General features: G+C 47.0%; 1 protein-coding gene across 2 annotated transcripts in view; it reads left to right on the forward strand.

Moving 5' to 3' along the window:
* Positions 1–22,130, forward strand: part of PHF3 (PHD finger protein 3) — a 640,592-nt gene that overhangs the window by 138,525 nt on the left and 479,937 nt on the right. For both annotated transcript variants that reach the window (XM_085610899.1, XM_085610900.1), the window contains one exon: positions 3,558–3,879. In XM_085610899.1, coding sequence (XP_085467025.1) covers positions 3,558–3,879 — 322 coding nt within the window. The remainder of the gene's footprint in view (positions 1–3,557; positions 3,880–22,130) is intronic.

Here is a 22,130-nt window from a genome sequence, read left to right on the forward strand (position 1 = left end):
AAGTTTGCTACCAAACTTCCCAAAATTCAGTAAAGCCATTATGGTGCTGTGGAGTTTGTAATGACAAACTCCCAGACCATATAATCTTTATTGCTTTACTGCACTTACAGTGTCTAAGAAGGGACATAGACACTGTAGGGGTACAGTGCTCATAAAACTGTACCCTCACCATGGTATAGTGCACCCAGCTAGAGGGATGTCTTACCTATACCACAGGCAGTGGGTTGCAGGCATGGCACACAGGAATGAGTGCCATGTCGACTCTTCTCTTTTCTCTGCTGCAAAATATGCAGCCTGCAATGGTAGTGTGTTTGTGTGTTAAGGTACAGGACCTTTAATGGTGGCACAATAAGTCCGTTCAGATGTTCGGGCTGTAGGTGTGGCTAAAGATTCTTATGAGAATTAACTTTACAAATGCACCCTTTTTTCGCACCCCAATTTCTCAATCCCCACTGCACGGATCACCCCCAAACTTGATATGACACACAGAACCTACCTTGACACTTTATGGGGAAAAGTTCATGAAGATTGTTCAAACAACACCAAAGTTATTGCTAAGTCAAAAAAGGCTTTTCCTGTGGTAACTAGGCCCTACCTATAACTATCTACTGGTGACAAATCAAATTTGTTTTTGGAAGTGGGCCCTGTGATGCAGAATGTTCTCAGTAGTGCTCAGCTAGCAAGTTCGCTGAATGTGAATATGCATGGTCTGTTGCTTATCACTCAAGAGCCATAAGTGAGAGCTACGAAGTGACTAAGGTTTTCTGATCCAGTTTAGAGTTTCCGCTTGTGGATCTCTTTGATGTGGCTCATAACAGGAAGTGTCCTTGGTTCTGTGCCATATACTTCCACCTGAATGGTTCCCAGGATGCCGACTAGTCTTTGGTCCTGCGGTGTACATTTCTGGCTATTCATCTCCTGTCAAAATTCTGTGCAAGGTCAAAGGCCGTGTGGGAGGACCGAGCACAACTATTTCTTATTGCCCCAGACTGAGTGAGGAGTGCCTCATACGCTGATCAGTTAGCACTTCACATTTGGCTGCCTTGCCATCTCCTGTGCAGAGCAGTTCTGCACTCATAGTAGCATTGAGATGGACAGGTTCACCACACAAATCCCCATATGCTGTTGTTGCATGCCTGAAGATTGATCAGAGTCCTTAAGCTTTCCTGATGAAGTCGCAGACAACATCTTGACAGCAAGTTACTGAATCCATTTGCTACTAAATCTATCTACGCAGTCCAGTGGACTAATTCGAATTAATTGTGCAAGTTTGTAGCCATTGACTTCTTTAAATCCTGGCTTTCTTATGCCTCATGATTTGTGTCATCCGTTGAACAGCTGGGTCTAGTGGTGGCTGTGGTTAGAAGCTATCTGACTGACATCTCTGTAGAAGGAGGAAGACCTACCTGTCTGTTGATGAGCTGAAGTGCTCTCACCCTAGGAAGAGTGACCTGCTATACAGCCCACCAAAGATCAACTTCTATAAAAACTGTGTGGGACAGCCTTGATGAACTAAGTCTGTCCCAGAAACAGGATATTTCCCCAGTTATCTAACCAGAGGAAGCAGCAACAAGCATTTCACCAACGTCCAGGAAAGGCTCCATTGCTTTCAGCACCCGAAAAATATGAGCCTACTGCAGCCATTCCCTCCCTGTTCCTCTGGAGTGCAGTCCTGTGGAGTCTTGAGAATTCAACCCCTGGATTTGACTCCCTTTTTGTTGGTTTTAAGAAATTCTGCAGATTCTGGAACCATTTACATTTCATTTCTAGCCTTAACTGTTCTGGAGGTCTCGCCTACAAAATTTCTATCCCAGATAGATGTTGAGATACAGGCCCAAACCTTAAAACACCTATACAGCCTTTTTGAGCGAACTGGCACCTTTTTGAGCCATTGCCCCACCAAATAGCCCAGTAGCTACTTCATTTTGATGCCAGTGACTATGCTCACTGATCTCCTGGTACGGATGCCTGGACACAAGTCACCGCCATGACTATGCTCACTGATCCCCCTGGTACGGATGCCTGGGCACAAGTCACCACCATGACTATGCTCACTGATCCCCTGGTACGGATGCCTGGACACAATTCACCGCCATCTCTCTTGAATACCATAGGGACACCCCTAAAAGTTGTTACTTTCCTTGAAGAATGCACTCTTCCGTTCTTTGTATGTTGGACCCTTGGGCCACTTTGAACATCTTTTATAATTTTGTGGCAGATACACAGAGGGTAAATTCTCAACATGTTTTGTATGTCACCAAAACAAAATCACCGACATGAAAATGTATAGGACCTTTAGTTTAGATTTGTTTGGTGTTCCTTTGATATAACTTTTTAGACTCCTTTGAAGAACTGACTTAGTTTTGGCTGTAGGAATCTGTAAGGTTTGTTGGGGAAGATCCTGAGCTCACCATAGTATAACATTGACTACAGGGTTCAATAGAAAGGAAAACAGTAGTGCTAAGCACTTAGGACTTACAGACACTTTTAGGTTCCTGTTTCTCTTCCCTTTACCTGTTACATTACTTGTAAACTTGTTGAAAGAGTCTATCCTGACAATATCTCCTTGAGTTCCCCAAGGTTACTCCAGCTCACTATTCTTTGAGAGTCAAATGCTTAAGGTGACTCCTTGGTTATGCAAACTGAGTGCAGCATTTGTGTCCTGCTGGACACCAGTGGAAAAAAAGACATCAGTTGTCAAAATTGATGCCCATGGTCATCTTGGACTACCCTGGGACCTCAAGAAAATGCCTCATAGAGAGACAGTAAGTCTTCTTAACATTGTCACCTTACAGCCTACCATAAGAGGGCAAGCACTAACTGCTCTCCCTTATGTAATGAGTGTCATCAGGATGATTGCCAGACAACAAAGCATGGCTCTAGAGTGCTGTAAAATATGGAGCACCACTACCAGACTTGCAGATTGCTGAGTTCTCTAGAGGAATAACATAGGCCAGAAAAGCATAGAGGCAAGAGGCACAGTATTTCTAAGTGATTAATGGTCTTTTGTCTCAACAAGGGAGACACAACTGGTGCATTGGTATGGATCCTAGAATTGCTTACTTCATATAGAAGGGGATCTGGTTATCTTTCATGTGATCAGTTTCTTAAGTCCAGGATCATTCCAGAACATGAATTGTTGGCTGTTGATGGTTTCAATAGTGAATAGTTCCTTCTGGTTAAACTACTCCAGTGTGGCAACACAAGGTGACTCTGGCACTTCATGGTAGCTTTGGAAAATAGGTTCTGCTGTTCAAAGTTTTCTGACTTGCCACTGAAGTTTGACGTGGTTAGAGGTCAGGAATTAATCCTCCATCCACCACTCCTTGTTTGACACTTCGGACTAAACATCAGTAGACATGCTCTAAATATTCCTTAGGTATGTAATTAATAATGAGAATGTAGTGGGGGAAATCATTTATTTAATTGTTTGCTTATGATAGTGCTATTATCTCCTTTCTCTGACATTCTGACCACAGTTGCTGCTCTGTTAGACCTTAGTTATGTGATTTACTGATTCAGATGAGGTGATGCAAGTATGTCCCTTTCTCTTATAGATTTATGGTGGGCTGCTGGCGTTGTGGAGATTGGTTACATGGGGAATGTGTTGGTTTGAGTCTTTCTCAAGCACATCAAATGCGAGATGAAGGTAAAGAGTACATCTGTGTAAAGTGTTCTGCTGATGAAGATAGGAAGATTGAATACTATGATGACGGTACCTTGAAAGATGAAGATAAAACTGGTGCAGATAGAGAAAACAAAACTGTTGAAAGCAAGAAGACTGTGATATCAAAGGAAACGGTCAGCAGTTTTACGTCGAATGAAAAACCGAAGCAAACAGAAGAACGTGTGAAGAACAAAATTAAATTGTGTAGCAAGGTAACCTTACATACTTGTTTTTGAGTGTAAAATACTAGAAGCCCCTTATTGTTTTTTCCACTGAAAGAGTATTGTTTTGCCTCCCTAGAAAATGGTCCACAGTTACAAAATATGGTACTGTTGCTAAATTGGGGGAAAAAAACCTATCCTATAGCTTTGTTTTCAGTGAAATTATATAAATATTTTCCTGCTGTTTCATCTGGGGAACAAATCAGCGATAGCTTTGAGTAACAACAACATAACTATTGAAACCTTCAACCCAGGAGGTGAAAAAATAGTATGCTGTGTTTCTTCATTAAGCACGTTTTTATAATACTTCACATAAATGTGTGACCCCATCCATTATATGTATGTCCATATCCTCACTGTATTGGATATTTACGAATGTCAATAGAAGGCCTTTAATTCTCCAAAGTGGTGAATGTGAATTTGGTCAGTTTGTGTCTCTTTTCTGGAGTTTTTAAATTTGATGTATTTGATATAATTACAACAGAAACCCATAGCACTTCCTAAAGAACAACTTTTATTGTTAACAGGAAGATCTCGCATATGGACTCTAGGCGATCTTTACAGTTAATGCAGTTATGTATTTTCTGAAACTCTCTCTCTCTCTCTCTCTTTCTCTCTCTCTCTCTCTCTCTCTCTTTCTCTTTCTCTTTCTCTTTCTCTTTCTCTTTCTCTTTCTCTCTCTCTCTCTCTTTCTCTCTCTCTCTTTCTCTCTCTTTCTCCCCTCGCCACCACCCACTCCGACCCATGTACCATCTTTCAAAGTTTATCCTTCTTATGGGAGGATGGGGGAAATTGACTCTTTTCCAAGGTTTATCGTCTTATGGCGCTTCAGTGCATACATCTGTCCCCTGGCTGACATTATCATTTATTGCAATATGTCCATGCAAATCTATGCAGATATTACATAGCTTAGACTGGGCTTGGAAAAGCGTCACAGAAACCCACATCTTCTCACAATTTCTCACACAAGTTTAAGACTGGATTAAAGAGTGAGTTAATAGTGTATTCATTTTTGGGTGCTAAGCTAATAATCTGATTTTTGGCAAATGCAGCCCCAACCAACTGCTGTTCGATTGGCCACTTCAAAGAGGAGTTTGTAAGGCACTGTCATGCACATAGGGTTATGTTTTTTACAGCATGAGGTGGATCTAAGATGATGGTTGGTTTGGTGGTGTTCCACTCAGATGTCTGCCACATGTTTACCATCTGCCTCAGAAAGACACTCCAGTACTAAAGCTGATGCAAACAACAACACGTCGACTGGCTTTAGGTTTAACGTCTCATGATCACATCACACCAGATATAGGCTTGTGTTGGCTCCCTCTCACGGCTGCCCTTCAAGATATTGTGAATGCTCCACAAGGCATACTGATCTTGTGTGTCAAAATGCATGTTATCTGACTTGCCATTACAGACCAATTCCTAACCTAAGATATGGTGCTAAACACAAAATCCATCTATCTGCTTGCATTAGTAATCCTGGAGGAAGCTGGGCACTGGAATTGTTTTTATCCAAGCAACAGTGTCAAATTGTGTCTTGGTGTCACTCGAGCTTCACAAGTGTTTTAGCCTTTTGTGAGAAAGTGGGTTTCTGTTGCCGTAACCCCCCTCACCCCCCCCCCCTACCTTTTAGGTCTCGCCTGACCATGCGCTGGTCTGGCGAGACTTATTGAGAGGGCTCCAAAAAGTGCTACTACGCCAGACTAGAGCTACAGTGCATGTGCGCGGGCGCACGCGCTGTGCTTTACCGCGATTACTTTCACTTTCACGGCCGCTTTGATGTTTGATCGGGATCACTTTCACTTTTGCCACCGCACGGCCACTTGGCATAGCCAATAGGTCTCGCTTTTGGGACCTTCTAAGTATTTAGTTATGCAACTGTTGCATGGTTAAACACTTATAAGGTCCCAAATGCGAGACCTATTGGCTATGCCAATGCTTGTTCTTTTTTTGTTGCCAGACTACTCATGCTCTTTGACTTGGTGTGCCCTGGGCTCCTGCCAATCAGGTGCCCAGGGCCTGTGTTCCCTCCCTAAAACTGCCTAACAGTCAAAACACAGTTGGCATCTCTGGCCACATTTCAGCCCCTAGTAAATGGTACCCTAGGTACCCAGGGCCTTGTGACCAGAGAAGGCCCTTAAGGGCTGCAGCACTTATTGTGCCACCCTTAGAGGCCCTGTACCCTGACACACACACTGCCTTTGCAGGCTGAGTGTCTGGGTGCAGAACACAACAGAGAGTCGACATGGCACACATCCCTGTGTGCCATGCCCACAACACACACTGCCCTGGCATACCTAAGTCACCCCTGAAGACTGAGAAGTTTGGTATCAAACTTCTCAGCACATTAAGCCCGCACTGATGCCAGTGTGGGATTTAATGTACAATGCACAACAGAGGGCAACTTAGAGTTGCCCCCTGAACCTAACCTACAATCCACGTCTTGTCTGAGGGGCTGCCTAGGCTGCCACACAGCAGACATGTTGCTGGACCCCTGGTTAGAGATCCATCCGCTCTCCTGGACCTGCAACAATGCACATCCTGGGCGAGGTGCCAGGTCTCCTCCCCAGGATGGGCAGGGGAAGCTTCAAAGGCATGCCGCTCTTGTGAGTTTCTCCAGGCCACTTGCTGTACTCAGCAACTGGCCCCTACCGGTTCTGACCCCCACTCTGGTGGGAAGACTGGCGGGAAACCACAAGGAAGGAAAGGGGGTGTGCCAGCCTCTGCCAACCCCACCCGTCAGGTGAGGCAGGCGAGATGAAGCACATCTCCGGGCTCCCGCCATCTTGAAGATGGGGAGCCCTGCCCAATCCGGACTAGGCTACTGCCCCCCTCCCACAGGAGAGTGGCAGGATAGGGGTTGTACCCACCCCAGGGAAGAGACCCATTGGTCACTGCCCTTTACCTACCCGTAACGCCCCTAAAATTAGTATTTAGGGGCACTTTAACCTTCCTTGCTCAGATCCAGATTCCGAAACAAGCAAAGAAGATCAAGAACCAAGAAGACCTGCCGTACAGCTGCTAACAAGAGGAAGACACCAACTGATTTGGCCCCAGCCCTACCGGCCTGTCGACCCTCGAACCTACTCCTGCTAAACCCCGGCATCTCCAGTGGTCAGCAACCTCACAAACCCCGGAGGACCTGACTACCTTGTGACTCTAAGCAACTGGGACTCCCACGAGCAGTGGTACTGCTCCAAGCAAGTAACTGACCCCTGGCATCAGCCAGGAACCGCGACTCCTGCACACTCTGCCCCCGCCAAGTCTGGCCTGTGTCGGAGTGGACAAAGACCATGAGGGCGTCCCCCTGGCGACTGTGACCCCGAATCCAGCACCCAAGGACCCACCTTGACGCTCCTGACGACCCCTGATGATTTCCCGACGCCAAAAGGCACCCCTGCGCCCGGCGCCCTGCGGCCCCCTGTGCCCTACTCCTGGGTACCTACCTATCCTCCAACTACCCAACTTAACTCTTGACGTGGTGGTCGCACCTGAAGAATCTTCGTCCCCGAGCTTGCAGCCTTTGTTCGTCACTGAGCTTCTCCGCTGTAATCCATTGAGCGCCCGTCGGCTCAAAAGCACCCCGCACCCAGCCGCACGAGTGCCCCAGGCAGTGCAACCTCTACTCTAATCTACTTCCCCACTTGCCCTGAGTAAGTGACCTGGAGCCCAGCTCCCACAGCCACGTGGCCTGCTAACCAGCAGCCCCCAACCAAAGGCCCCCTGCCTCCCATAGGATAACATTGGGCCTAACTCACTCTGCACCCGGCTGCCCCAGTGCTGCTGAGGGTGGAACAACTGTTTCTACCTGAACCTGGGAGACCCCTTAGTCTATGCCCAGAACCTTAACTCTGCCAGTCGAGTACTTACCCAAAAGCCGATAACTCACTTTTCTTCCATAGGGGAACATTGACTGGTTTCACTTGGAAATTCTTCTAAGTGTCGAGTTTTGAAACTTTAAAATATTCATCTAAAATCAGCTGAATAACGAAAACAAATTTACTCACCTGCTATCAGGAGAGATCCCAGTGCTGGATCGTGGTGCCCAGCACTGACCCTGCAAAGTAATTACAACCGTACTTACCGCTAACTTGATTTTCCTCCATAGGATAACATTGGCTGGTTTTTGCCAGAAATTCTTCTAAGTGTCGATTTTGCAAACGTACAAATATTTGTTAAAAATCGCCTGTATAACAAAAACACATTCTTTAAACTGTTTACAGGAGATGCCCCAGTGCTGCATCCAGGATCCAACACTGAGTAAGAAAAAGTAACGATAACCCTACTTACCTGCTAAGTGAATTTCCTCCGATACGATAACATTGGTGATTCTATGTGAAAACGTTTCCAAGTGTCAACTTTTAAAATACAATAATATTCCTTAAAAATCATAACTGTAACCAAAACGTTTTTACTCAACTGTTTACAAGAGTTGTCCCAGGACTGAATCTAGGATCCAGTCCTGTGGTAAGAAAAGTAATCCAAAAAGTAATCAATTGCATTTAACTAGAAATTCCCGTTGAGCTCAATGTATAATTGTGTTTGAAATTGTTTTGCCCATTGCAACAACTGTATCTATTGCATTCAAAAGTCTATTGCCTATTGAAAGTATTTATCTAAAGCATCTCATTCTGAGAAAGTATATTTTGATACCTCTTGTTGGTTCTAAAATAAAACCACCATATATATTTATATACAAACCATTGGCCTAGAGTTCAGTTCTTGAGTGTGTGAGACCATTTGCTGACTGAGTGTGTACAACAAATGCTTTACACTGTCCTCTGATACTGCCTTACTGCTCGACCAAGCTACCACTTTAGAGAGTAAGGTTATATCTAACTTTAGCCTCTGCCAAATCTCTGGGGACTGTGGACTCTGTGCACACTGTACCTATTTGGGAACAGTGTATACAGAGCCACTTTCTTACACCTTTCTGTTGTTTGCCTTTGTTTGATTTGCGGTGATATTTTAATACTGCTAAAAACTCGAATTGCCCTCTCCTCTGTCTGTCACGGCCCTCTAGGAGCCGATTGTTATAAAGGGAGAGGTTGTGCTGCCTACTTCCTGGGTGACTTTGGAGGACATCTTGGAAATTAGTCCCATAGTCATTGTCCAGATCGAAAATGACTATTTAAGGGGCATGAGTGTGCAGACGTGCCTCTGGCGCACCAAAGTTAATCCTGTCCGCGCCTGTCCAGACCCCTGGCCCTGCTGGCTTAGAAGGGCCCACACTTGCTGCGTACCCCAGACAACAACTATGTGCGATACGGGGGAGGGTAAGCCTCTGTTCGAGGCATGTGAGCTGTAGATCACTTGCTTTGCATACTCCTGCCATCTAGTGTTTGTCAGGATGTTTGCTAGTTGTATTTCTTCGGAGTGTTTCCAGTCACGAGGTAAGGCGACTCCTTCTTTCGGTGATAGTGCTCATGAGCATCAACTCCATTGTTAGATTGTTAGGTCTCGCCTGGCGTAGACTGCGCAGACATGCGTAGTCTCGCTGGCGAGATTCAATGAGTTAGGGTAGATTTCTCTAGTGGGCTTTAAGCCCCGCCCCTCTTTTCCATTGGCTGGCGCCACCGTTTATGCTACACGGTGGCCAGCCATTGGAAAAGAGCGTCTAGTGACGTACACTTTTCTCTTTTAGAGCCGTCCCAGTTGGACTGGCTCGGTTGCTTTACGTCTGTTGTAAAAGCTTCTCTTATCTTTATGGGGCCATATGTTTCAAACATATGGCCCCATAAAGACAAGAAAGCTTTGCGAAGAACGAAAGTGAAAGCCGACCGTGCCTTAGCAGCTCAGCCAGGCGTGGGGAGACTCCACCGCCTCTGCCATGCCATTCCCGCACACGCGTTCGCGGCTCCTGACGTGCTCTCCGAGGGAGCCTTGGTGTGCTGCACGTTTGTGTGAGTTTTGTGCTGTTTCGCTGTACACTTGTTTTTATTGATGTGTTTGTGCAATGCGATGTCTTGCACGGCACCAGTTTTTGTTGTTGTTTTTTTAGGTGCCGCACTGCTTCGCATGCTGCTAGGTTTCATGTTTTGTTTTTTAGGTGCCGCGCTGCCTCGCACGGTGCCCGGTTTGATGCGACAAGAGCGCTTACTACGCTTTATTTTTATCAATGTGCCCGTGTTTACTTGCACAACATGGGCGCACACATTTAAAAATTACTCCCGTGGCTCACAGACCCTCATCCCCGTCCTGCCCACAACAAAGGAGAACACATTACAGAGACAGACAGGACCTCTCATTAGAGGGCTCTGTCACACCCGCAGCCTTCTTCTAAAAATCCCGAACACTGCGCTCCACCCTCAGCAGCCGGCATCTTTGGCAGTAGAGAGCGAGCTTTGTGTCCCACGCCCAAAAACAAACATTGCTTCAGGTGACACCCATGCAGGGTCTGTGGTGCTAAGCCTCATAGGAACCTGTGGGGCGAAGAGAGGGCCCACAGAAAGAGAGAAAGGGAGATTATTGTCTCCTCTAGAAGGGAATGTGTTTGTGTGTATTTTGCAGTGTTCGTGTCTGTTCGTGATTGGCGTACATTTGTGCGTCTGAATGTATGTGTCTTTGCATGTACCATTTATTGCCTTCTCTATGTGAGCGTGTGCATTATTGCCTTCAGTTATTGTGTAGTTTTGGATTATTTAAGTGCACCTCTGCGTTTGTGTGTGCGCGCGTCTATTCCCGACCTCGATTGCTTTTTCGATGTATGCGCTGGTCTCGATTTTTCCTACCAGGCCGCTATAGCACTTATGCTTTTGCAATCTGTTACTGTCCCCTGACCTCCCTGTTTTTGCCCATCTGTCCTCGAGTCCCTCACTCCCATTTTAATTTGCCAGGGGTCACACCTTGGGACTGCAGACTCACTATGGCATTAATAATCACATTCACGTGGCCCATTGGCTCCACTTTGATTTTTACAAACTGCTATCTTGCTTTGAGCTTCAGCTATACTTAATTGTTTGTGTCCTGTGTACCAATTGGGATTGGTCGTGGTCTTGAAGTTTCTTTGTCTTTAAAACCATGTGCATTCAGTGTTTTTCTCTTTACACAACCCACAGACCCAACGTTGCACGGTTGTGGTGCACGATGTGCTTATGTGGGCTTATGTAGTTTTTACCTCCTCACGCAATTAATGGCTGTTATTCGCAGAAATCTGCATTTACGTGGTTGTGGTTAACACCGTGTTTTTGTAGCATTCATCTTATTAACCCTAATCACCAGGGTTTCTCTGGTGTTTTTTCACCTTCAGGGGGGGTCCGATCTTTGGAAGGCAGGGTTTTGTTATCATTAATATTGCGTTTTCAAAACCAGTTATCAAACCCCCCGCCCCATTGTTTTAAGGCTCCCACCCATCCTGGTCATTTCTTCTTCCCCATCACAAGGGCCTGTGCATTTGCTCAATCCTCTCCATCTTCTGCAGCCATCTTCTGTTGCTATATTAAAAGGGGCAGCTTCTCTCCCTTACTGTTTTTGCCGGGCTGTTCCGTATCACCGAAATAAGCACCCCTCCCTCTGTCTCCATAGATGCTAAACGAGATTCAGGGCTGTTTTAAAACTTTTACTGGCTGGGCAAATGTTACAGCTGTTTGAGCCCTATCTTTTATTCTTCTTTAGCTTGTGTAACATAGACCAGGTGAAACGGAGTTCAGTATGTTCACCCAAAGGTATTCACATTTGTTTAAGTGGCACAACGCAGCAGCAATTCACTGCATATTCTAAAGGTAAGTTTGTTGTTCATAGGATGTCACATATGTTTTGAAAGGAAGTGCAATTTCCTCGGAGCCTGCCCTCGGATCAATCAATCAATCAATCAGTGACACTTGTAAAGCGCGCTACATACCCGTAGGGTCTCAAGGCGCTGGGGGGGGGGGGGTGCCGCTACTGCTCGAACAGCCAGGTCTTCAGCTTCTTCCTGAAGGAGAGGTGGTCTTGGGTCAGGCGCAGGTCGGACGGGAGGGAGTTCCAGGTCTTGGCGGCCAGGTAGGAGAAGGACCTTCCTCCTGAAGTTGCTCTGCGGATGCGGGGGACGGCGGCGAGGGCGTGGTTGGCTGATCGGAGGTGGCGTTTGGGAGCGTAGAAGTTGACTCGGTTGTTGAGGTAGCTCGGGCCTTGGTCGTGTAGGGCTTTGTGTGCGTGGGTGAGGAGGCGGAAGGTGATTCTCTTGTTGATGGGGAGCCAGTGAAGGTCTCTCAGATGTCCGGAGATGTGGCTGGATCGTGGGATGTCGAGGATGAGTCTGGCTGAGGCGTTTTGGATCCGCTGGAGTCTCTTCTGGAGCTTGGCGGTGGTCCCGGCGTAGAGGGCGTTGCCGTAGTCCAGTCGGCTGGTGACGAGGGCCTGGGTGACGGTCTTCCTGGTCTCTGTGGGGATCCACCAGAAGATCTTCCGTAGCATGCGTAGGATGTTGAAGCACGCCGAGGAGACGCTGTTGACTTGCCTGGTCATGGAGAGGGAGGAGTCCAGGATGAAGCCCAGGTTACGTGCATGGTCTGTCGGTTTGGGTGCGGTGCCCAGGGCGGGAGGCCACCAGGAGTCGTCCCAGGCGGAGGGAGAGGAGCCCAGGATGAGGACCTCCGTCTTGTCCGAGTTCAGTTTCAGGCGGCTGGTCGTCATCCACTCGGCTACCTCTTTCATCCCTTCGTGTAGGTTGGCTCTGGCGGCGGCGGGGTTGTTGGTCAGGGAGAGGATCAGCTGGGTGTCGTCGGCGTAGGAGATGATGCTGAGGTGGTGTTTGCGTACGATGGCCGCGAGGGGGCTCATGTAGACGTTGAAGAGGGTGGGGCTCAGGGATGATCCTTGGGGGACGCCGCAGATGACTTCGGAGGCCTCTGACTTGTAAGGTGGTAGGCGGACTCGCTGTGTTCTTCCGTCGAGGAAGGAGATGATCCATTCCAGCGCCTTGTCCTGGATTCCGATGTTGCTGATGAATGCAATGCGCTCTTATCAGGCAGTTACACAAAAATAAGACTTTAAATAAATACTTCTCAGTGCAGTTCGATAATATGCCTATGTGTCCTTGTGTAATGTAAGTGAGGCTCGTTAAGCGCCCCAAAACCTTCATGTCTAGTTAGCGCTATATAAAACTGTAAAAAAAAAACTTCCACGTTAAAGAACACTAGATGTTGTAGCACCAAGGATAATGTGCTGCCTAGCTAAAACATACAAGGTCCCAAAGGCGAGACCTATTGGCTATGCCAATGCTTGTTTTTTTAAGCCATCGGGTTTGGACTTGTATTGCTGCAGTCCTCGGGTTTACCTTGGTGCGCAATCCACTCTACCCTTGACTTCATTGTTTTCGAACATGTTTCCTTTCTCTGTGGTTTGACTCGACCATCAAGAAATCTCCATTTCAATTGCGTTTTTTGCCCTCTGGTCTATCCATGTCAGTCCGACACATTGTCGATGGAACAGACTCCGTTCAAATTCTGCCCTCTGTGCCACGCAAAGTATCCGCGTACGAACCTACATCAGGTGTGTAACTTGTGCTTGTCCCCTGAGCACAAAGAACAAGACTGTGGTGCATGTCGATCCTTCAGGTCAAAGAAAACTCTCCGTGATCATCAAGCTCGATGCCGAGAGATGCAGCGGCAGCAGTTAGATGACACACTGGATCTCTTCGGCGAAGACTTCGAACAAGAGGAAGTCTCAGCGGCCGAAGAACAAGCTTCAGCGGCTTCGGACTGAGGCAGAGTTGCAGATTGTCCTCGAAGAGGATGATGTGCCGCATGGATAAGGGGACGTGATTCCAGAAGACCCCTTCCCTCCGCCTTCCACTGTCTCAAGAATATCTAAGTCTTCAGCATCACCTCTGCCTTCAGGCCAAGGTCGGCACCGATAAGAGGTTTCTTTATCTCCGCATTCTGGCTCAGCACCGAAATACTCTGACAAGCCTTCCAGCTAAGTACTGAGCCGAAACCATAGAAGCATTCCTCGGAGCCGAAATCTTCAGTGCCGAAAGGGCATTCCAGCTCGGCACCGAAAGCTTTGGTGCCGAAAATGAAACCACTGCCAGCACTGCTACCGGATCCAAGCATGGACATTGTACCACCTAAATCGGATCTGAAACAGAAAAAACTCTATATTAATCAGGATACTGGGCATATTCACGCTAAGCCGCCATCCAAACGCAACATTCTGGATGACAACAGCTGTAAAATTCCATTGAAGAAGAAACATGTAGGGACTAGTCCTTTCCACACACTACCATCTCCTCCTCCTCCCTCTCCACCACAATTTGATCCCTTACACATTTCACCTAGTCAGTCTCCTCTACCTCACCCTGATGCAGGTGACACTGATGATGATGACACACAGTCACCAGTAGATCCTTGGGTGGATTATACCATTGATCCTCCACAGGATACAGACCCAGAGCTTTACCCTGGCAGACCGTCTCCACCTGATGACAATCCGTCATATCAGGAGCTCATTGCTAGAGGTTCACAGTACCATAGGGTAGAGCTCCATAAGAGTTCTTAGAGGTGGATTTTCCATTTGAAACTCTAGCAACACATAAATCCAGTCAGACACTGCCTATGCTTAAGGGTATGTTAAAGCAAAAACCAAAGGAAATGATGGACGGAGTGTTGAACATTGCAAGCACTCACCCCCAGTCAACTGATCTGGGTTTAATCCATCACTGTTCTTTAGCCCACTCTGCCACCCCAGTTCAGACATGGCCATATGCAAATCAGTCTGACCCTGTGCCTCATGGGAACAGTCCAGCCCGAACTGCCAAGCCATGTCTTCCCTGGACCGGAAACAAGCTTCCTAGGACCGGTTTCTGGCATTTCAGCTGTCTTCAGCCAGGCTTGCCTGAATCCAGTGGCAAAGTGAGCAAGGGACTCACGTCTGAGCATACCCTGCCAACTTATGGCGAACAAAGCAAAAACCAAAGGAAATGATGGACGGAGTGTTGAACATTGCAAGCACTCACCCCCAGTCAACTGATCTGGGTTTAATCCATCACCGTTCTTTAGCCCACTCTGCCACCCCAGTTCAGACATGGCCATATGCAAATCAGTCTGACCCTGTGCCTCATGGGAACAGTCCAGCCCGAACTGCCGAGCCATGTCTTCCCTGGACCGGAAACCAGCTTCCTAGGACCGGTTTCTGGCATTTCAGCTGTCTTCAGCCAGGCTTGCTTGAATCCAGTGGCAAAGTGAGTAAGGGTATGTTAAGGCACACAGATGACATCTTTAAACATCCTGTATGTGCTAGGGTCCTCACTCCTAGAGTGGATAAAAAATACAAACCTTCCTCAACAGACCCTATTTATATTGAAGGTCAGATCGACGGCACCAAAAAAGGCTTCGGTCACGCCTTCGCCTCTGGGCCTAGGTAAGACCAAAGACACTGCTTCCCACACTGCACCTTCGGGACCGGTAAAGAAGCCGATTAAGCCTTCCGGCGGCTCGGGCTCGAGCTAGCCCACCGTCGGTACCGAGAAACACTCCTCTGCACCGACGCCAGAAAATGGCCTCCTCGGCACCGTGCTCCATACTGAAACACTCAGCGCCGAAACCCAGCTCTAGCTCCTCGGTACCGACACCATCCCAGGAACCGACCAAAAAACACAATGCCATCGACACAGATATCTCGAAGCCGAAAACCATCTCGGCACCGAGTAAACAAACAGCCCTTTCCAAACCGCATATTTCCAAACAGCGGACTAGCACAGATTCTAAAACCAGAAAACCAACGGCCCGATGCCTTCGGCGCCGACGGACAAACCACCCTTGGTAGAACTCTTTACACCAGATCCATTGCAAAAGACATTGATCAAGGACCCCAAAACCGGACACTTGATGCTCAGCATAAAAAAGAGACAGCTGGAAAAACCTGCCCCAGCTCCACCTCCAAAGAGGAAGGACTCTGCTACCTCCCCTTTCAGAATGCCTTCACCACCTCCTCCACCCCCTCCACCCTCCCCTTCTCCCTCCCCTTCTCCACCCCCACCTCATCATTCTCCAACACCCTCTCCGGATGATGACTATGATGATAATGATAATGTCTATGATGACATAGGGGACGTACCCCATGACCTATCTACAGGGGACCCCACTCCCACAGGCTCCCCAGACCCATGGGATGACTATAACATACCTGACATTCCTAACGTCCTACAAGATGATCTCTTCCCTTCGAGACCATCCCCACCAGAAGACTCATTGTGGTTCAACCACTTACTCCAGAGGGCTGCACACTATCACGGGGTAGATCTCCATGCCGACCCCGTGGAGGAGGACTTTCTTCTCGATACCTTTGACACTACGCACAGGGCCACCTCCATACTGCCCATGCTCAAAGGAGTTATCAAGCACGCGCCGGAGGTTTTTAAAGACCCAGTCAGAGCCAGGGTCATTAACCCGCGCATTGACAAAAAATATAAAGCCGCCCCTACAGATCCCTCCTACATCAGAGGGCCAGCACCACTAGATTCCCTGGTAGTGTCTACAGCACGAAATAGGGCCAACTCCCAAGCGTCAGGCGAAGCACCACCACCTGACAAAGAGTCAAAACTCTTGGACGCATCCGGCAAGTGCACTGCATCACAAGCTGCCAACATATGGCGTATCGCTAATACACAAGCGCTACTAGCAAGATACGACAGGGCCCATTATGACGAACTAGAAGCCATAATGCAACACCTCCCTGACAAATACAAAAATAGGGCAAACAAGTTAATTCAGGAGGGCAAAACCATCACCAATACCTCCATCCGTTGTGCCCTAGATGCAGCTGACACCGCCTCCAGAGCCATTAATACCAGCATCCTCCTCTGTCGCCATGCCTGGCTAAGGATCTCAGGTTTTAAACCAGAAGTACAAGCTTCCATCCTGAACCACCCCTTTGACCAGGAACATCTGTTCGGCCCAAAAGTAGATGAGGCCCTAGAAATAATGAAAAAAGACACTGATTCGGCAAAGTCTATGGGAGCCTTACAATCACACCCTCCCAGGCTCTCCTTTCGCCGCTCTTCCTTTCGGAGCACATACAGAGTCTACTCCTCTGATACCGCTTCAACTTCATATAAGGACCCTACCCAATCCACCTTTACAAGGGGTTACCAAAGAGGCGGCTACAGAGGCAAGAATAATAAAGGCAGAGGCAAGACAAACACCGCCCGCTCTGCCTATGCACCTACCCAATGACTTCCCTCCACTCCCCCAGACCATCCCACTCCGGTCAGGGGCAGACTCCAAAATTTCCTTCATGTCTGGACTACCATCACCTCAGACAAATGGGTAACACAAATAATTCGGCCAGGCTACTGCCTAGAACTAATATCTACCCCCCTAAACATTCCACCCAGACAACGCCCAATGTCACAGGAACATCTAACACTACTAAAGCAGGAGGTAATCTCCCTCCTACAAAAAGGGGCGATAGAACACGTTCTTACCAACCAACAAAATATGGGGGTCTACTACCTATATTTTCTCATACCAAAAAGGGTCGAGACTCTACGGCTCATCCTAGACTTCAGGCCCCTAAACAGATACTAACACTCAGACCATTTTCACATGGTAACACTTCAGCAGGTACTTCCACTGCTTTCCCAGAACGATTTCCTGACCACTTTAGACCTAAAAGAAGCATATTTCAACATTTCTGTGCACAACGCTCACAGGAAGTTTCTCAGATTTGTAGTGGATGGACAACATTACCAATTCAAAGTACTCCCATTTGGAGTCACAACAGCACCACGAGTATTCACTAAGTGCCTAGCAGTAGTGGCAGCACACCTGCGGAGACAACACATCCATGTCTTCCCATACCTAGACGACTGGCTGATAAAAGCCAGCTCATACAACCATTGTGTACAACACACGCATGCCACTATCCAGCTACTTCACGAACTGGGCTTCACAATAAACCACGCAAAGTCCCATCTACAACCATCCTACATAAAACAATACCTCGGTGCCACCATAGACACCTCAAGAGCACTAGCCTACCCCAGTCCGGCCAGGATTACAAGCATTCAGGCTCTATGCGCAAAATTTATGGCACAACACTTCCTTCCAGCTCAAGTGTTTATGCAACTAATAGAGATGATGGCCTCTTGCATATTCATAGTACCTCACTTAAGACTCCAGATGCGTCCTCTCCAAGAGTGCTTAGCGCGCCAATGGAACCAGGCCCAAGGTCAATTAACAGATCTGGTGTTGGTAGACGGTCGTACCCATCGCTCTCTGCAGTGGTGGACCACCAAAAACCTTTCCAAAGGGCGACCGTTCCTGGACCCGGTTCCTCAGATTGTACTGACAACGGACGCATCGCACTCCGGCTGGGGAGCTCACCTACTACATCACACCATGCAGGGCAGATGGACACCTCAACAAAAGTTACTCCACATCAACCATCTGGAGTTACTAGCCATCTTTTTAGCCCTAAAATCTTCTCAAACACAGATTTCAGGCAAGGCAGTCCTAGTCCGCACAGATAACATGACAGCCATGTACTATATACAAAAACAAGGTGGCACACACTCTCCACAGCTCTCTCAGCTAGCACAGAGCATATGGAGATGGGCCATACCCCAGAAAATCTTTCTCCTAGCCCAGCATGTCCCAGGAGTCCAAAACACCATAGCAGATCTGCTCAGCAGACCCAAACACAACAACTCCACGAGTGGGAACTCCACCCACAAGTTCTTCACCCGTACTTTAAAATGTGGGAGCATCCACAGATAGACCTCTTCGCCACCCACGAAAACGACAAATGCCCAAGCTTCGCCGCCAGATATCCACACCCATTGTCCAAAGGCAATGCGATATGGATGAACTGGTCAGGCAGATTTGCATACGCTTTTCCGCCTCTCCCACTCATTCCACTAGTAGTGCGCAAACTACAACAACACTCCCTCACACTAATCCTAGTAGCTCCAACTTGGGCCAGACAACTGTGGTACACCACACTGCTGGAACTATCCGTAGTACCGCACCAAAAATGACACCTCTCTCCACACCTCTTAACCCAGAACTATGGAGAGATCAGGCACCCGGACCCAGCCCAGCTAAACCTTGCGATCTGGCTCCTGAAATCCTTGAATTCGGTTACCTAAATCTTCCCCCTGACTGTAGGAACGTCATCAAAGAAGCTAAGCGACCCACCACTAGAGCGTGCTACACGGCCAAGTGGAAACGTTTTGTTGTCTATTGTCACAACAATACCATCAATCCCCTAGATGTGTCCATTCAACACATCATAGACTATTTACTACATCTACAAAGATGCAATCTAGCCTATACGTCCATTAGACTGCACCTTGCAGCCATAGCAGTGTATCTACAAAACAGGGAACATCTATCACTCTTTAGAGTACCTGCCATTAAAGCCTTCATGGAAGGCCTTAAAAGAATAATTCCCCCCAGAGTGCCACCCTCACCTGTGTGGAACTTAAATATCGTTCTCACCAGACTAATGGGGACTCCCTTCGAACCTCTACACAAATGTGAGCTTCAATTCCTAACATAGAAAACCGCTTTTCTTGTAGCCATCACTTCCCTCAGAAGGGCCGTGAAATACAAGCACTTACCATTCAAGAATCTTTTCTCCAAATGCACCAGAACAAGGTTGTTCTCCGTACCAACCCAAAATTCCTCCCTAAAGTCATTTCTCCCTTTCACCTAAACCAATCTGTAGAAGTACCAGTATTCTTCTCACAACCACAGACGGTTGCAGAAAGTGCTCTTCACACATTAGATGTCAAACGAGCCTTACTCTACTACATAGAGAGAACACAACCTTTCCGTAAGACCAAACAACTGTTTGTCTCTTTCTCACCACCACACAAAGGCAACCCCATCTCTAAGTCGGGGATAGCTAGGTGGATTGTCAAATGCATTCAGATTTGCTACCACAAAGCAAAACAAACGCTATCCGTTCTCCCTAAAGCCCACTCTACACGTAAAATAGGGGCTTCAATGGCATTTTTAAGGAACATCCCATTAGATGATATCTGCAGAGCAGCTACATGGTCAACACCGCACACTTTCACTAAACACTATTGTGTAGATGTGCAAACTAAGCAACAGGCTAGTGTGGGCCAGGCTGTACTCAGAACATTATTTCAAACCACTGCAACAGATACCGGTAGTCGCAGCTAAGGATGGGTACTGATATATAATCTATGCACAAGTGTGTAATCTGCAGCTCATATGCCTCGAACGGAATATGCTACTTACCAGTATGCATCTGTTCTTGGCATGTAGAGCTGCATATCTGCAGACGCCCACCCGCCTCCCCGGCTGACTTTATCTGTTCCAGTCTATCTTATTTAGATACAACACACATGGGCATCTTCACTGTTATTACTACGCTCCATCTTTCCCTGCTGGCGAAAAACAATCTGAGGATGGAGCCGAAGCCCATGCGCAATACGATCCAAAGGAGGAGTCACCGACCTCGTGACTTCCAAAGACTTTCCAAGAGGAAAAACAACTGCAAACACCCGGGCCCAACACCAGATGGCGATCTATGCACAAGTGTGTAGATCTGCAGCTCTACATGCCAAGAACAGATGCATACTGGTAAGTAGCATATTCCTTCATGCAAGGTATCTCGGTCATTAAAAAATAGTTTTGCCTTATATTCTTCCGCCGTTGTGAAATTGTATTCCATTTGAACTAATTTTCAACCATTTCTGAAATGCTCCAGGTAAGTTATCTCCACAGTTACCCTGTTCAGTACATCAGCCCAGACTGCAAAGGGCGCAGAAGCGGTGCTGTGGTTGAAACAATTGACTGTATGCTCCATTTTAACCATCGAAATGGGTCAGTGATTTTAATGGGAGATGAGTAGATGAATTTGAATAAAGTGCATACAGGGAATAACACATAAAACATATAAATTACATTGAACAGCGAACATCATGCTTTGAATTAGTTTAAATACCGCCTGCAGTTTTTAGGACTCGCCTGATCCAGCGAATGCGCTGGTCTGGCGAGACTTTTAGTGAGGGCTTAAAAAAATGCTACCATGGCCGGCCTAGAGCTTGAGTGCGCGGGCGCGCATCGCACTTGATCGCGAACACTTTCACGGCCGCTTTGATGTTCTCCATGAGACAATGCTTGTTCTCCTAGCCACAAAGTATTCTCTTGCTCCAGGTTGCATAAGCAGTCAGCATCTCTGTTACCTGGTTCTCAGCGCTGGGAGGCCTTAGGGTAGCCATGCGCTCTACAAATGCCTCTTTCATTTCATTTCATTAGTTAAAGCCTGCACTGTCTTCGGTCCGCTCACATTCATTTACACGATGAAAACGGGACAATTCATGCATTTGTTTGGAGTGCAGTCCATAGTTACTGCAGGTATAGGTTGTCAGCTGCCTGCAGTTACATAGACCAAAGCAAGGGAGAATGCAACTGGAATCGTGTTTTTAAACCTTATTAACTGTGAAGCCAATCAGTTGCACCAGTTACTGGAAAGCATAAAGTTAGACTAGGTTTAATAACCAGCGTATTTGACTGACTCATTGGTCAATGGTGCATTGGAATAATATGTGTCACATGAGCTAGCTAGCTAGCTTGCTTGCTTCCTTCCTTCCTTCCTTCCTTTCTTCTTTCTCTTCCTTTTCCCTCTTATGTTCTTTCTTTCTTGTTTTCTCTTTCTTTCTTTGTTTCCTTTCCTTTCCTTTTTCTTTTTTGTCTTCTCCTTTTCTTTTCATTCATTCTCTTACTTCCTTCATTTCCTCTCCTCTTTTTCTTCTTTCCTTTCTTCTTCATTTTGTGGCATAATACATCTATTTAGTTCTGATTCATGGCTTTTAATGCAAAATTAATAATACTAGTGTGCCAAATGGCTTTTATGGGGTAGCTCTGACTTTACAACTGAGAAAGAAATTAACCTAGGTAGTGCATGTCCCACGTTCATTCAAATAGCTTTGAAACTTTGTAGGCCATCCTCCCATTTACTGGCCCACGAGAACGTTTATTGTTGCACATTATTAAAACATGAAGTCACAACTAGAAAAAGATTGGCGTTGTTTGCAGTCCCGGAAGTGACTAATATTGAACGGATGTAACTCTTAATTCAAACCAGGAGTAATAAACAGTCTTTTTTTGCTTTCAGGCAGGCTTCATTATTTAAATGATAAAATACGCAGGGGAGAAATTAGTGCGGAAAGACAGAACAAATTGGCGAGATCTGTGTCGATTTAACTAGCACAATTTCTAGGCAAGTAGTACAATCTGTGTTTCATCACCAGTGCTTTATTCTGTCCAGTCACCCCTCATTCC

Source organism: Triturus cristatus, chromosome 6 (genome assembly GCF_964204655.1).
Source record: "Triturus cristatus chromosome 6, aTriCri1.1, whole genome shotgun sequence".
Lineage (NCBI taxonomy): Eukaryota > Metazoa > Chordata > Amphibia > Caudata > Salamandridae > Triturus > Triturus cristatus.